The sequence below is a fragment of the Sphaerodactylus townsendi genome, linkage group LG02 (genome assembly GCF_021028975.2).
Source record: "Sphaerodactylus townsendi isolate TG3544 linkage group LG02, MPM_Stown_v2.3, whole genome shotgun sequence".
NCBI classification, from domain to species: domain Eukaryota; kingdom Metazoa; phylum Chordata; class Lepidosauria; order Squamata; family Sphaerodactylidae; genus Sphaerodactylus; species Sphaerodactylus townsendi.
In genome coordinates, this window is record NC_059426.1 from 62,479,030 (window position 1) to 62,494,816 (window position 15,787).

The 15,787-nt window shown below is 41.3% G+C and overlaps 1 protein-coding gene across 1 annotated transcript in view; it reads left to right on the plus strand.

Annotated features, from left to right (window-relative positions):
• Nucleotides 1-15,787, plus strand: part of CNTNAP5 (contactin associated protein family member 5) — a 512,649-nt gene that overhangs the window by 444,984 nt on the left and 51,878 nt on the right. The window contains exons 18-19 of the mRNA XM_048484843.1: nt 1,942-2,181; nt 6,745-6,969. Coding sequence (XP_048340800.1) covers nt 1,942-2,181; nt 6,745-6,969 — 465 coding nt within the window. The remainder of the gene's footprint in view (nt 1-1,941; nt 2,182-6,744; nt 6,970-15,787) is intronic.

The window sequence follows — 15,787 nt, forward strand, 5'->3', positions numbered from 1 at the left end:
CCTAGCTTAGAATGTTGCTAAGGTTGCAGCACTAGCCCTGTATTTGTATTTCAGGCATTCCTAAAATCTGCCTTTTGTTCTTTTTTAATCTCCAAGATTTTTGAATGCCTTATTCCAATCCTTTATCAAACTCTTTTTCAGCACACACACTATAAATTATAAGGTGATTCAGCTACTAAAATGCAGATGAAATGGATGCGATATTGAGAGCATCAAAAGCAACTTCACAAGCGGACATGTATAAAAATTATGTTTCCCAGTCTCTAGATCAAACTTTTTTTTTTACCAACAAGGATAAATTAGTGTACGTATGAAAAAAAGTTTGGGTCTCACAAAAATTAATTACAGAGGAGGAAAATGAGTTTCCTCTCCCCCTTCTGCTCCCCCTCCCATTTATAAAAAGTGGAAGTTTGGCATGCAGACAGTCCCAATATAATCCCAAAGCTAGAAAACATAGCCTGGAAGGATGAAATATTCTTTCAGATATTTCAAACTTCTGTCATAGACTGGTCCTCAGGAACCAAAGATAGTCCACACATAGGTCTTAGCAGGTTCAGACATTTAATGTGCACAGAATCCAGACAAAAAACAGAAATAGTAACCTGCAAACTAAAACACAATGTTACTGTCACAAGTTAGCTCAGCTACAGCCTCTCCTTTATAGCCAGCCTCCCATTCCCTTGTGCAATAACCTCTTGCTACTCCTGAAAAAGACTCTGTATCTAGTCTAGCTTGCCCCATAGCTGCTAACCTGCTGCTGCATCTCCTTTGCTGTTAGCTAGCATGTAGTCTCCTCCTGTATTGCTCCTGGGGCTCTGGAGATGGGGTGTGTGTGTGTGGGGGGGGGGTCCCTCTGGCTCTGCATCAAGGGGCTGAAGTCTCAGAGCTAAGCTCTTGCTGGGGAATCTCAGAGCTTTGACCTGGCTGTGGATCCTAGCCTGATTGCTCTGCCTGAGCCTGTGGACCTGGTCCTGCAGGAACTTCTGACTGCTCAGTCTCTGCATCTACAAGTAGTGCCTGAGAATCTGGAACCAACACTGTCCCCTCTTCTCTATCTCTGTCTTCCTCCCAGGGGTTCCCATTCAGATCAGGCTGAGCCCTAACAGCTTCCCAGGCTACATATTTTCAAATATTACAAGGATGTGTTAAACTGTGTGGGATTATATGAAGTTAAGTTAAACTTCTATCCAAATTTGTCCTCAGATTTTGGAGCAACCTGATTTCCAACACGAAATCCACATTGTTGTTGTGTTACTATTTTTGATATCTGCATTTTAAATAGAATACTGACCTTGCTCAGTTTGAAATTGTTTTGGATCCTTCAGTCCATATGCATTTTTCCCTATCTGTGTGACCAGTGGTGGGATTAAAATAATTTAACAACCAGTTCGAATGGTGGAATTAAAATAATTTAACAACTGGTTCTACCGAAGTGGTGCGAACCCGCTGAATCCCACCACTGTGTGTGACTAATACCTATGTTGAAAAACTAAAAAAAAATCATCAGACTGTGTGCACAGTTGTAACAAGATTGCTTAGAGTGATGTTTTAAACAATGCACATGCATGTGGGAGTGCAAATGGAAGGAATTGAATTGAATTCTGTGTCAAATTACACATGATTCGGTTCTTTAATTACTGTTCACAATGTTCCTAGTTAAGCAAAAAGTAAGGATCGGTGGAAGGTAGCACAAGGAAATTCTGGAACAGTCAAGGACAGAAATAAGTAAATTTGCTGATGCCTACACTAGATTGTCTAAAAGAAACCCAGCCGGCCAAAATTATAACTACACATTACACTTCCCCAGCCCAAGTGTTCTTGCCCATTGAAATGACATGGCCATTTCTGAACAGGCTTCTTAGAGCTCATTCTGAATAAAGGATTCTGTTTGGTAAGAAGTGAAAGAAAAGATTCCAATTCTTCTTGTGTCTCTTCTACTAGGAGGGACAGCTTCAAGACAGAAAGGGTTTGTGGGATGTATCCGTGCTCTCCACCTAAATGGCCAGAAACTTGACCTGGAGGAGAGGGCTAAAGTGACTCCTGGTGTGAAACCTGGATGCCCTGGGCACTGCAGCAGCTACAGCAACCTCTGCCACAATGGAGGCAAATGTGTGGAGAAAAACAACGGCATTTTGTGTGACTGCACCAGTTCTCCATATGAAGGACCATTCTGCAGAAAAGGTATGGTCGTACTGCTGATTCTTATACACACACAGAGAGAGAGAGAGAGAGAGAGAGCAACTAACATTAATTAGAGTGTGTTACAAAAAGTAATTGGATGATGTGATTATATAGCATTGTTGAACAATTTTGATTCTAGTAACACATCGCAGATTATGAAAATCTCTTGGCAAATTTTGTGTGATTAAAAAGTTCCATTTAATTTTTGTTTTGGAAAAGTTAAATAAAAGTTATTTGTTATCAGATGGCTTAAAAGCCATTGGCATTAATTCCAAGAATGACTTCTGAAGTTTGAGACTAATGGAAGAGAACAGCAGAACAATAATAAAAAGATCTGCTCAGAATACCAGTCAAGCCTATTCAATGGAGTTTACTTTAGAGAGAGATTGTTCTTAGGATGGTACTGTAAGAAAAGTAAAAATCTGTAGAAATTGATTTCCATTCTAAAAAAAAATGTGTGGAAGGGACAAATGTACATAGATATATTAAGTACATAGATATATCAAGAAGTTATGATTGATCTGGATTGAGGGTAAATCTGGATGATCAGATGAAGTGCCAAAGGGATGTATGAATGAATTGTATGTCCTGTCTTCTTATTCTCTTTGTCAGGTAATATTTCTAAATCCATTGGTTTTAATTGATCTAGAATCAGTTTAATAACCAGGATTGTACTGTTATGCATCTCCACCATGGTATGCACAAGTCCCAAGTACATAGGACTTTTTTCCAAGAAGAAATATTAGGGCTTGTTGATTTATAGATTGTCTAGTTAATGTGAAAAGTGTTTCTCCGTAATATCTAAATGCTTTCCAAACACAATTCAACACATCCTTATCCTATCCATCAAATCCAAATGGGATTTAAAAGAGGGTGGCTCCTTTGTCTATCAGACAGATAGACCTTTTTATCTTTCCTTTCCTCCAAGAAACTCAAGGGAACAAACACGGTTCTCCCTTCTTAAATGTACCCCAGAACAAGATTAGGCTGAAATAATGTGATTGGTTCAATGTCATCCAGCAGGATTCAAACTTTCTCAATCTTGCCCCAGCACTCTAACCACAGACTTAAGGAATCTTGTCACATTATTTGCAGAGGAGCTCTTCGAAGAAGTTGGGTTTAACTTGTACAACTTAGCTTTGGCAAGAATAATTTAGAAAACCTCTGGGAACAGTTCATGTGATCACATTTTGGATGACAATGAACTTGTGCCTGAGAATCAAAAGTGTCAAGAACAACAGACTCCAAGACTGGCCTGCCACATGCATCTTAGTCATCTCAGAGAGAACATATTGAAGATTGCCTCCACACTTGTTTATATGCAATACATTGCCACAGAATCATAGATTCATAGAATTGGAAGGGGCCGTTCAGGTTCTCCAGTCCAACCCCCTTGTTAAGGGGAATCAGCCTAAAACATCCCTGACAAGTGTTCCTCTAGCTGCTACTTGAAGATTGCAAGTGAGGGAGAGATCACCCTCTCCCTCAGCATCCAATTCCACTGCTGAACTCCACTTACTGTAATTTTTTTCTTGTAGGGCTTGGTCTCCAAGTCCTTGATCATCACCTTTGGTCTCCTTTGCATCCACCAGAGGCATAGCTCCAAGGGGGTCAAGGGGGTGCACGACGCAGCAGGCGTGCGCCCCTGTGGAAATGTGGCGAGGGCATTCTGGGGGCACTGAAGGGGGGGTCCCGGGGCAGAGCAGAGGTGGAGGACACACCAGTGCACCAGGCGCTTTCACCCCCTGCTACGCCTCTGGCATCCAGTCCATTCTGTCTACATACTTATAGAAATTAGGCCTCCAGAGCTGTACACAGGATTATGATATGTTATGATTTGGATGCTATGCCTCTGTTTTTAATGAATAAACATTCAAATATATGATTGCTCTACTGACTGCCTGAAGCAGTATAGAGCAGGAAGAATTTACCATTCTGTTGAACTTATAAACTAGTTTTAAGTTGTGAGCACTTATTATAACTTGTGATCATGAATTCCATAAATTAATTAGGTATCGCATTAAGAAATATTACCACAAAATATTTTCTTCACAAACACACACACACCCATATCTGTGAATATTAATGAGAGAACACACAGAACTTGTCCCATTACATTTGGCAGTGAATTCTAGCTTTTTCCTCTACCTAGCTTCTTCACATTCATAATAAGGAACAAGAGTATAAATTAACCCCCTTCCAGAGTCCCAAGCAAATAAGAAAAGTGGAACCTGCTGTTTCAATCAACCTAAAATCTTGGACCCAGGTCACACATGAATTATTTGAAACATTCAAAATCCCATCTTTCATTGAACTTGAGGCTTCGGCAGAACATTCCATCAAGTTCTAATTATTTGCCAGGCTCAAATAGGACAACTTTGTGAAGCAGATTCATCTTATCATTCACCTTGGGAGCAAGCTAGGAAATCAATATTCAGCAGTCAGGCAATTGTGAGTAAAATTAGATAGGACAAAAAGGGAGGAAATGGTTTTCAGATGACTGAAGACAATGGCCTTTTAGTCATTTCTCAACAGATGTTGCCTGCACCTAAGGGTGGGGGAGAGCATATGCTTTAGATGAAAAGTTATTTGCGGAAAGTCCTAATAATCCCATTTAATTGTTTTATATCTTAAAACCACTGTCAGGATTTCTTTTAGCACTGTAATTTTAGTTACTGTTCTTGCATACTGTAAACTGGCAGAGACCCTATGAAGTCAATAGAACGTGCACTGCTCAAAACAGTCAAAACACAATTTAAACATGAAGACATGAGAAAGTATGTTCCTTTGAGGTAGGTTCCCAGATTTCTATGCTAAACCTTACTGAATTCTGCACTCAGGAGACAAACAACAACCACTTGTTGAAATCCATCACATTGACAAAGGTACTCTGTATTGATTGCCGCTTTGAACTCTGGAATGCATAGTTCATGGCAAGGACTGCAAAAGGGTGTTTAATGAGGGACAGTTTTATTGCTCGATGTGTTATTTTCAATGGCTTTTTATATCTATTTTAATATTTGAAAATGTTCCTTCTAATATTCAGTCATCTGAAGGCTGAAGTCAAAGGACTGCACATTAATATGTTTTAGTGAAGAACTCCTACCTACTAATGATAGACAAATTACATCTGACTTGCTTTGATTTATTTCTTTTAAAAAATATTTATTGGATTTAATATGCCCCCCCTTCCCTACTTGGCTTGGGGCGGCTTACAACATATATATAAAACAGGGTCCTGATGGACTGACTAATAAAAATTTGTAATCATAGATTGAAGATGGGAGAAGGGGAGGCCTAGTTAACCATAGCTGCCTGAACCATATGCCTGGCAGAACAGTTCCTCTGACCATTTTTCATTGACAGCATTACAAAGAAACTCTGAATGTACTTTCAAGACTTTACCACTTGAGAAAATATCCTAAAAGGCAAGTGAAAACAGTGATCCACTATGAACTCATGATCCTCCCATTTCTTCGAACGCCTAGAGTCTCTACTCTCCACCCGTTCCTTTCATTTTCCCCTAAATTACCTGTTGGTGAGCCAGTGTTAGTGGGTGTAGCCACAGCATAGCTTCTTTCTTTCTTCCTTTCCTCTGTTTTGGTGGCTAGAATATTGTAGCAAAACCATCCTTGACACAAGAAAAGAAGTACCCTTCTAAAGATCATCAGTTAGTACATTGGACTCAGGATGTCCTTGAGGGTTAGGATTTCTAGGAATCCTTAGACCCAGGATGCAGCTGCTGCAATATTGTAAGCATCTGAATGGAATAAAGGAATGAAAAAAATTAGAGAGAGACCACCATCAATGTCAGTGCCCTAGCAACTGTTTATTTGTGAAAATCAAGGGGTAATTGAGAAAAGGAGGGAAAATTCAGGGGCAGGACAGGAAGCAACAAAAGCTTGGTCCAAAATTTTGAAGTTAGGTAAAACATTTTTATCTGAGGGTCTTTTGCATAAGGTTCCCAAGGACATTTGCTCTGCTTGCAGCTCATCTGCCTGCCATTTCTGTTTGTAAAGTACATGATTACAGTTAGTTTTCATGGCTGTTTTCACACACTTATTTTTCCCCTTTTTTGTTTGCAATGAAATGTCTTCAAAGCTACAAAGACTTTGAAGACACTATATTGGGGAAAAAAAAGGAAAATGACACGTTCCTGGAATTGGCAGTAAAAACTGACTTTGTGTACTTTACAAATGGAAATGGAGGGCAGATGAGCTACAAGCAGAACAAATGTCCATGGGAACCTTCTGCAACTGGTGGGTGGCACAGACAAGCCTAAAGTAGCAGAAAATGGCAGTCGCGAGCTTCACAAACTGAAAGTGAGACCTTGGCGGCGGGGGGGGGGGGGGGGGGGGGGGGACAAAAGAACCGTTTTCCCCTGGAATGCTTTTTTCCCCATGCTATATGAACCAAGAAAAGGCAAAATTGTTCTTTTTAAAATGTCTGCAAGAGATTTTATTTGTGTTATGTGGAATGAGCCACAGATAGGGATTTCATCTTTGTTTTGAAAACCTGGCTGTTCCTTTCTGTGACACATCTTGCTCTTTCTTTGAATTTTAGAGGTCTCTGCAATTTTTGAAGCTGGCACCTCCATTACCTATAATTTTCAGGACCCTTATCCTGTGACCAAAAATGCAAGCTCCTCATCCTCTGCCATTTATGCAGACACCTCTATGGCCAAGGAAAACATTGCCTTTATGTTCCTGACAGCACATGCTCCCAGTCTCCTTTTTTACATCAACTCCTCTATTCATGAATATTTGGCTGTGATTCTCTCCAAGAATGGTAAGTATGGATAAACTGCTAAAGGAACTGTGACATTCAACTTCAATTAGAAGTGCCTGAGAGCACAATACTAAAGTCAAGTGAATTGTAGCACTTAGCTCATAAGAGTATAGCCGCTGTCTGTCATAAATGTTAGTTATTTGATTGGTTTTATTTTTCAGCCCTGGAGTTTGCATTCATTGCCATATATACATGTCATTTCTTGAATAACCATATTGCTGCAGCTGAATAGTGTTGTGATTTTCACTTAGCTAGATTGTATGGTGTTATTTGCCTATAATTTATTAAGCTGAAAGCCATTTCTTTGCAAGTCAGGACATTTGGTGAAATTTCCAAATGCACAGCATTTAGATCAAGTATGTGAGTGAATGACTTCACAAGGATTTTTTCACCCAGTTTTAAATTCCTTGAGAAATGATCACATTAATTCCTAAGAGCCAAACTACAAATTACTTTTTTGACAGGTCAAACAAATTTGCTTTCCCTGCTGTCAAACAGAACCTGTGAGTAAAGGTAAAGGTCCCCAGTAGCCTGTGTGGGTTTAGGATTATGTTGAATGGGGCTTCCTATATTCCCCACCCCAGGCACCATTTTCTCAAGCCAAAATGGCCAGATTGGAGAGAAATTTGTCCATCTTTGAAGTTGCATCATTGGAACCCGGACCCAACTTGCAGTTTGGCACTAAGTAGTAATTCTCAGGAATTATTTTTGCTCCATATTTTATTTATTTATTTATGTGCTGTCAAGTCACAGCTGACTTATGAAGATCTTTTAGGGTATTCAAGGAAAGAGACATTCAGAGATGGTTTGACATTGCCTTCCTCTGCATGATGACCCTCGTATTCCAGCCAAATACTAGCTAGGGCTGACCCCGCTGCTTAGTATATTATTTTATGGAGTTTCCCCTGTGCCATCCTGTCTGTCTGTCTGTCTGTCTGTCTGTCTGTCTGTCTGTCTGTCTGTCTAATTCAGGGGTAGGGAACCTGCGGCTCTCCAGATGTTCAGGAACTACAATTCCCATCAGCCCCTACCAGCATGGCCAATTGGCCATGCTGACAGAGGCTGATGGGAATTGTAGTTCCTGAACATCTGGAGAGCCGCAGGTTCCCTACCCCTGGTCTAATTTATACCATGTCCTATACAGGTGGCTTAAAAACAACTATAAAAACAACAGTAAAAACATCAGCATATTAAACAATCATAATGCTGTAGAAACTCAACACATGTACCACAAATACACGTACTGCTGTAAACCCACGTACCCTCCCCCACCTCAGATTGGCTTCCTTCAGAAGAGGCATTGGGTGGGGGTCAAAGACCAAAGGCCTGGGTGAATAGGAAGGTCTTTGCCAGATGCCAAAATCTATAATGTGTTAGTGCCAGGCAAATTTCTACAGGGAGACTGTTCCATAATCTGGGGCTGGCCACTGAGAAAGCCTTCCTGCTTACTCCTTCCCCCTGCACCTTGATGGGAAAAGGGACTACAAGAAGAGCCCCGCCACTTGACCTCAGTGTTTGGGCAGGTGCATATAAGTGCAGTCACTCCCTCAGATAGATAGGTCCCAAGCCATTTTGGACTTTCAGCATCAATGTCAAGACCTTGAATTGGGACTGGTAGCTAATAGGGATCCAGCACAGGTCTTTCAAAACCAGTGCCAGATTGTCTCATCAGCAGTCTGGCTTCTGCATTCTGCATCAGCTCCAGCTTCCAGAGTGTCTTCAAGGGAGAAGCCCCATGCAGAGTGCATTGCAGTAGATTAGGTGGGAGGCTACTAGAGCATGAAGCACTGTGACCAGGACCCCTCTACCCAAATATGGGTGAAGCTAGCAAACTCCCCCTGTGATTCCAGGAGTCCAAGAGCACCCCCAGATCTCACACCCAGTCCTTCAGGGGCAACACCTCCCATTCCAGCACCAGATGCTCCATGATCTCCTGGAATCATGGTCCCACTACCCACATCTCTTGTCATGATATATAAAAAATAAAGGTTCACAAAAGGCTCATCTTCTAATCAGCAGAAGTTTGCCAACAGCAAGGCCGGTGACAGTAAGTCTAGGGCAAAGTAGCAATAGTTGACCTTTAACATGATTGGTGAGTTCAACTGTGACTCTAGACCAATGAGAGGTTGTTGCCGGGGCAGGGGAAAAGTATCCAGTTGGATGTATAAGAACAAATGCTTTGTATACGCTAAGTTCAGAGAGAGTGAGTCTAGTTCAGTGTGTGTTCAACTTTGTTCTTGCTGAAGAGTTCGGTATATATAGTCTTTATATTACAGACTTGGGTAACCTTGCAACTGCTAAGTAAAACCTTCCTATGGAAAAAACATCTTGCGTGGAGAGTATTCTTTTCCAAGAGTGGTAGAAGGCTGCAGTGAGTGCAAGAAGACTATAGACCTTCTCATCTTACTAGAGTAGCTCCACTTTAAACTCTGCTGATATCTCTTCCATCTTATCTGGATTCAGCTTCAGTTTATTGGTCCTCATCTAGTCCATCATCACTTTTGGGCAAGCGTCCAGCACCCAAAGGGCCTCACCTGACTTGGATGGAATTGAGAAATAGTACTGATAACACCCAACTCCAGACCTCCAATAACCTCACCCAACAGTTTCATATAGATATTAAATAGCAGGAGAATAGCACTGAGCCCTAAGACACCCCACTGTGAAATTCCCAGGGCTGAGAATGTGAATTCACCACCCCAAAACAGCATCACTTTAAGTGTTGTTTAAACTGGGGACCCCAGATTCTCCCTTGGTGGATTTAAAAGGAGAATCTGGGCTCCCTAGTTTAAACACCATTGAAAATGATGCTGTTTGGGGTGGATTCCTGCATCACTTGTTTAAACTAGGGTGCCCAGATTCTCCTTTTAAATCCACCTTAAAGGGAGAATCTGGGATCCCCAGTTTAAATAACATTGAAAGTGATGCTGTTTCCCCCAGTTGGGGGGACTGAATACAATACCATAAAATGTTTTCACAGCAGTAATAAAGCATTTTGAATGCATTTTGAAAATGTTTTCAAATTTTTTTATTTCTTCTATGTGGCATGGCCCATTGCTATGTTCAGATTTGTGAGTTGGGGCATGTTCTATAATGTGATGGTGACTTTGAAACGACCTAGTGGGAAAAAAATCATTGTTTGGTCACGGTGGGGGAGGGCAGCTGCCCATGGGGAGGGGCTCCATTTTCCCTAGATATGCCTCTGTGCGTATGTGTTGCTTTTCCTGAGACACACAGATGAGGAGTTAACTTTTACTCATGGTTTGAATATTTGAAGAAAGATTGAATATTTCACTGAATATTTCACTGAATATTTTCAATGAATATTTTCCTTAAACTTTTGAGCTGTTTCCCTATTCCAGAATTGGGATCTTTGTAACAAATTGACTTTTCTATCCATTTAGCTTTAAGCTGATCTGCACCTCAGCTTTACTCAGTCAGATATACTCTTTATCCTCCCTAATTTACAAACTGCCAACTCTCAACTGCTGTGTTTCGACTGTCTAACATTCCATCAGCTCTCACTGGTCAATTTTAGGGAGAGGTGAAACTTAGCCTGTCCATCACACCAACTCCTCCCCCATTCTTCATAAACAGTAGTTTTGTTGGCCCTGTTTTGGATTGGAGTTGTGCTATGGGATGGCAGATTTAATCCTATCACCTTGCAATATTTTATTGACCCCAGACTGTCTTTTAAAGCTACATTTTGTCTCATTTGTTTCAGTCAAATGCAGGCAACATATAGAGTGCTTGAGGCTTTGTTCAAAGAGTGCAAATAGCAGGGTTTCCATTCTGTTTCAGGTCAGCAAAAAGGTGCAAAAAGAAAGGGTTAAACCTTCTTTTGCCACAAACCCAATCCAGAAAGGGCCCATGTACTGTTGCTGTTTGCAAACAAGAAAAGCATACATAAACACTTCAGAGTCCTGAACATGGAACTCCTACTACTTTGTCTAATTTAACCTTAAAGGTTCACAGCTTTTTTTTTCTAATTTAACCCTTAACCTATTTTTTTCCAATTTAACCTTAAAAGATTACAGACAGTGTCATACCTGGATTTGGACCTCAGTATATAGGGGGTTGCCTAGGAATGGACCATGTTTATTTCATTGTGCTTTATATTGATCTTCAATTGCTGCTGCTACTGTTGAAAGCAGCTGTGGATTTAAATGTGAAGCTATATAAGAAAGTACAGATCGAGGGCTAGAGAAAACTTGCATCAAACTTTGGGGGCATCTCTAATTTAAAGAGTGCATTCTGGACCCCTGAGTATGCACGTCACATGGGGAGAGGGCAGTAACATCTGCCAGCCCTCAGTCCTTGCTTGGTAAATACATTATCTGTTTTGCAGTTGATATGAAACTTAAAGTGCCAACAGCTGCACAAGAGACCCAAACTCAGTAGCCAAGAGACCTTGATTGGATTATATATAAAGAAGAAGGCAGTGCAAGCATTTTGAAACTAATCTGCACATTGCATCCTGGCAGCCCAGCACCATGCACTTATGCCATCTGCGATAAAACCCAGTTAATTCTGAGCTGAGCTAGGTCTCTCTGCTGCCTTATTAGCTGTAGGCTGCTGAGGAAAGTCAGAAACTGAGCTGTTCCCTCTCTCTCTCTCTCTCTCTCTCTCTCTCTCTCTCTCTCTCACACACACACACACACACACACACACACACACACACACACACACACATACACCCCATGCAGTAGATTGGATATGGCAGGTCATTTGTCTTCATGTTACCATAGTTTCTCTAAAGAGCAACCTTTGGCCAGCATTGCAAAGTGCTATACAGCACATCTTTGGAGTACTCTGTTTTTATGCAAGGCATAATACAATCACATTTTATTTGAAAGTGTGGGAGAAGGGCAGCCTGCCCACTGACCATTTTGTAATTCTCCTGATTGTGTTCTTGAAGAAACAGGTAGTATATATTTATTTTATTTATTTACTACATATATACCCCACTATTTTTGCCCAACAGAACGCAGGGGATCAGTACAGACATCAGTAACCAGATTTACTTAACACAGTTGGAATCAGGGAACATTTGGGACATGGTTTGGGTAGTTAATGTATGAGATTTAGGTTAGCATGTCTGAATTTCCTTCAGCATTCAAGGTGGTTCAGATGTGAAATAGAACCAGGGACTGTGAATATGAGATTCCTCATAATGTACCAACTAAAGCAATGGCATATAGACCTAACCAACAAATTTTTAAGATCCTGCATTGTTTACTTATTCATGTGTGTATGTGTAGTTCACCTTATCCAGAAGACTTATGGTATAACAATTTAAAGCATAAAATCCTAGTAAGGTAATGTTATTCTTCTGACTGAGCTGCTTCCCCATTCCTCTTCTTGAGCTTAACTCCTCTAGTCAACATGAGCTTCTAGCATTTCCCATTCATTCTCACTATTGTAGCTAAACCAAGAAACTGTGCAGATTCCTTCCTGGCAGGTTTTCTATGCAAAATATTATATATTTGTCCAGGTTTATGTTTGACTCTATGAAGCTGTCTCCCTCCAAGTTCTTCTACACATGCTTGGATTACTTCCCACTAAAGATGCATGGCCCTTTCTACCTATCTTGAGCCAGAATGAACTCTGCTAAAACAAGCCGTCCCCCTCCCCAATTTTATTATTCCTGATTTCATTCTACAATTCAAGGCCCATCATGTTGGACAATAGGGCCCAGGTATTTTGGATCCATCTTCAGCAAACCTGGAAGTGCCCAAAATGCCCCTTCTCTACCACTTTTCCTGCTATTATCAGTGGTTATTGGGGTGAAGAAATGTCTCACAATGAGAAAATCTGAGTTTGTGGTCTCTGTTATTCCACCGTATACTATCACAGCAGTATTCTGGGCATCAGGACAAGAGCATATGATTCTTACTATGGATTACTATATTCCCCAGAAATCCTGAGACCTGCAGTAATGCTGAGCATTCTCACAATAGTATCATTGGTTTCAGAATAGTGGGAAATGTAGTTTCCCAGGCATCCTAGCATACACTGTTGCGGCAGCATTCTTAGGCACGGAAGATGCTCAAGCTGTAGCCTTCCCCACTGCTGTTATCATTGTTTTTGTTAAGGGAAGGGATGGGTAGAGTGGCTGGAAGATGTCAGGCGACGTCTGGCTAGCCCCAAGGAGCTCCAGATGGGTCGATGCCCTCAATAATTAAACACACTCAAGCAGATTTTCTTAACCTCCAACACTAGATGTTGATCACACAGTTTACTCCAAGGCAGTGCATCTTTATCACTTAACCTGGAGTTGCAAAAATCATCAGGTTTTCCATGGTGAGGTAGTTGAATAATGTTTGACTTGGAGTTTATACTTCTGAGCTCCTTAAATATAGCCACAACAGTATTAGCAATAAGTGTACAGAAATCAATCAATATTCCAAATTCAGATGGTGGAGTGCCCATATGGTTACTTCTCACTTCATCTTTACACTTTGGAGGGGGAGAGGAGGCCAGTAGGTTACTTCCACGCTCACCATTGGCTACACTGCCCCAGGGAGCTCTTTATGGCCCTTTCCCTTAATACCACCATTGTTAACACTAATTGGCCCATTAGGCACAACTTGGATCCTCCTGGCATTGGAAGTGTTACCCTGCATAGGCAAATCACAGACTCTATGGAATCACTTCCCTGCTGACCTCCCTCCCCAAACTGTTCCCTCCCCAGGATCTGCCTCCAAATGTCCAGGAAGTGCCCAACCTGAATATGATGACCCTGCCAGTGCCACCCAGCTGCTGAATACAGCCATACATGGAATTTCCAAAGAGAGTTCTGATACTTCAGAGGGTTAGTCAACTGGAGGGCTATGGCTCCAGGATTTCATTTCATTTCATTTATTCGATTTATACCCCGCCCTCCCCCGAAGGGCTCAGGGCAGCTTAACGGACAAATCAAACAGCAAACAGCATCGATCATAACATATCAAAAGTAAACAACATTTCAAGACATAATAGCAAAATAGCAATAACATCTTCACAACAAGAAGTGGTATAGGAAACATCTCAAGCCTGACAATTTGCTGAACTAATAACAGCAGATCTAAGAACAAATCCACACCTATCCATGCTAAATCCATACAATAGCAATAAATCAACAATACATTAAATTTAGGCATAGGAAGAATATCTTGCTTCTTGTACCATTTCAGAAGGACTTTTTTTCACTGCAGGAGTGATGGACTCAGTGAAATTGACAAGAAGTTGACATGGTCTAGCAAACTAATGCTAGACCAAAGATGATGGGGGGTGGGGGGAGGCAGCAGGCAGCCTCCCCAAATGGAGGTTGAATTGGAACAGCAAATGGAAATTGCCTGGGAAGCAAGGAAGTTGGTGGGGGTCCACTCCTCTTAACACCCATACTTTGCTGGCTTCTACATGGGTGGCTTCTACTTTTAGATTAATGTTGTACAGATAAGGTTTGCGCATGATGGCAGGCTAACAGCACCCATTCCTACCCAGAAAGGGGTGAGGCAAGGGTGTCTCCTAGCTCCTCATTTATTTAACATCTATGTTAATACACTTATAACTGCATTTAAGGGGCAGATACCCACGCACCTTCCCTTACCCCCAATAAAAGAATAGCCATTCTTATGTATGCAGATGATGCAGTGGTATTATCTCTTACAAGGGTGGGACTGAAGAGAGCACTGAGGATTTTTGACCAAAAGTGCACAGAAGAACTGTTAAACATCAATTATACCAAGACTAAGATAGTGCACTTCAACACTAAACTCAAGAGATCTAAATGGCAGCTGAAAGGGCAACAGATAGAGCAAACAAAATGTTTCAAATATCTAGGAGTGGTGTACCAATACAATGGGAAGCCCACAGCCCATGTACAATCAGTTATTCAATCGGCTCAAAGAAGTTCACAGGCAATCTTGAGGTTTTTTCGCTCACAGGGGAACGGATTCATCCCAAGTGCAGTTAGACTGTTTGAGGCCAAAGCCTTAGCCCAACTGACTTATGGTGCACCGTTGGCAATGATCTCGGATTTTGTCCCATTGGAGAGAGTCCAATAGATTTTCCTAAGACACCTGTTTAACACACCAAAATGTACAGCCAATGTGGTATTAAGGCAAGAAGCAGGGATGGCCAAAGTCGAGACCATCTTTTGGAAATTAACCATCAAATACTGGCTTAAAGTGCTTTCCTGTCCCCAGGGATTAATGCCTTCATTATTGGCAGCAACACCCTACCCTGGATGGCTAGAAAAGATTACATCAAAACTCCGACAGTGTGGTCTTGATCCAATGCAACTTTTGGAGATTGGAAGTAGCAGAGCAATGGGTATGGTCCACCAACGTCTTACTGACATTGAGTTGCAAACAGATTTTCCCCGGCTACCTGTCCTATATAAACCACTAAAATCATGGATAGGTATTTCAGCTGCACCTTATCTATCTGTAATAACATCAGCAAGAAGCCGATGGGCTTTTTCTAGGGCTCGCTTCGATGCCTTCCCGTCAGCTAATCTGATGGGACGATTCCAAAACATTCCAAGGCACAGGAGAACCTGTGTGTGCGGCTCAGGGGAAGTAGACTCAATGTCACATATCTTACTGCATTGCAAGTTACATGAAGGTGAAAGGAAGCTGTTGATCCAACCATTGTTAACTCGTCATGTATATCCATTCATAGATAACTCGGATACGAATTCTGTAAGAATATTATTAGAAGATCGTGTTTCTGCCATCTCACAGAAGGTAGCTAAATTTTGCATACTGATACACAACAAGCGTAGTTCCTTATTAAAACAAAGAGCCGCACTGTGTGATGAGGACTGTAATAA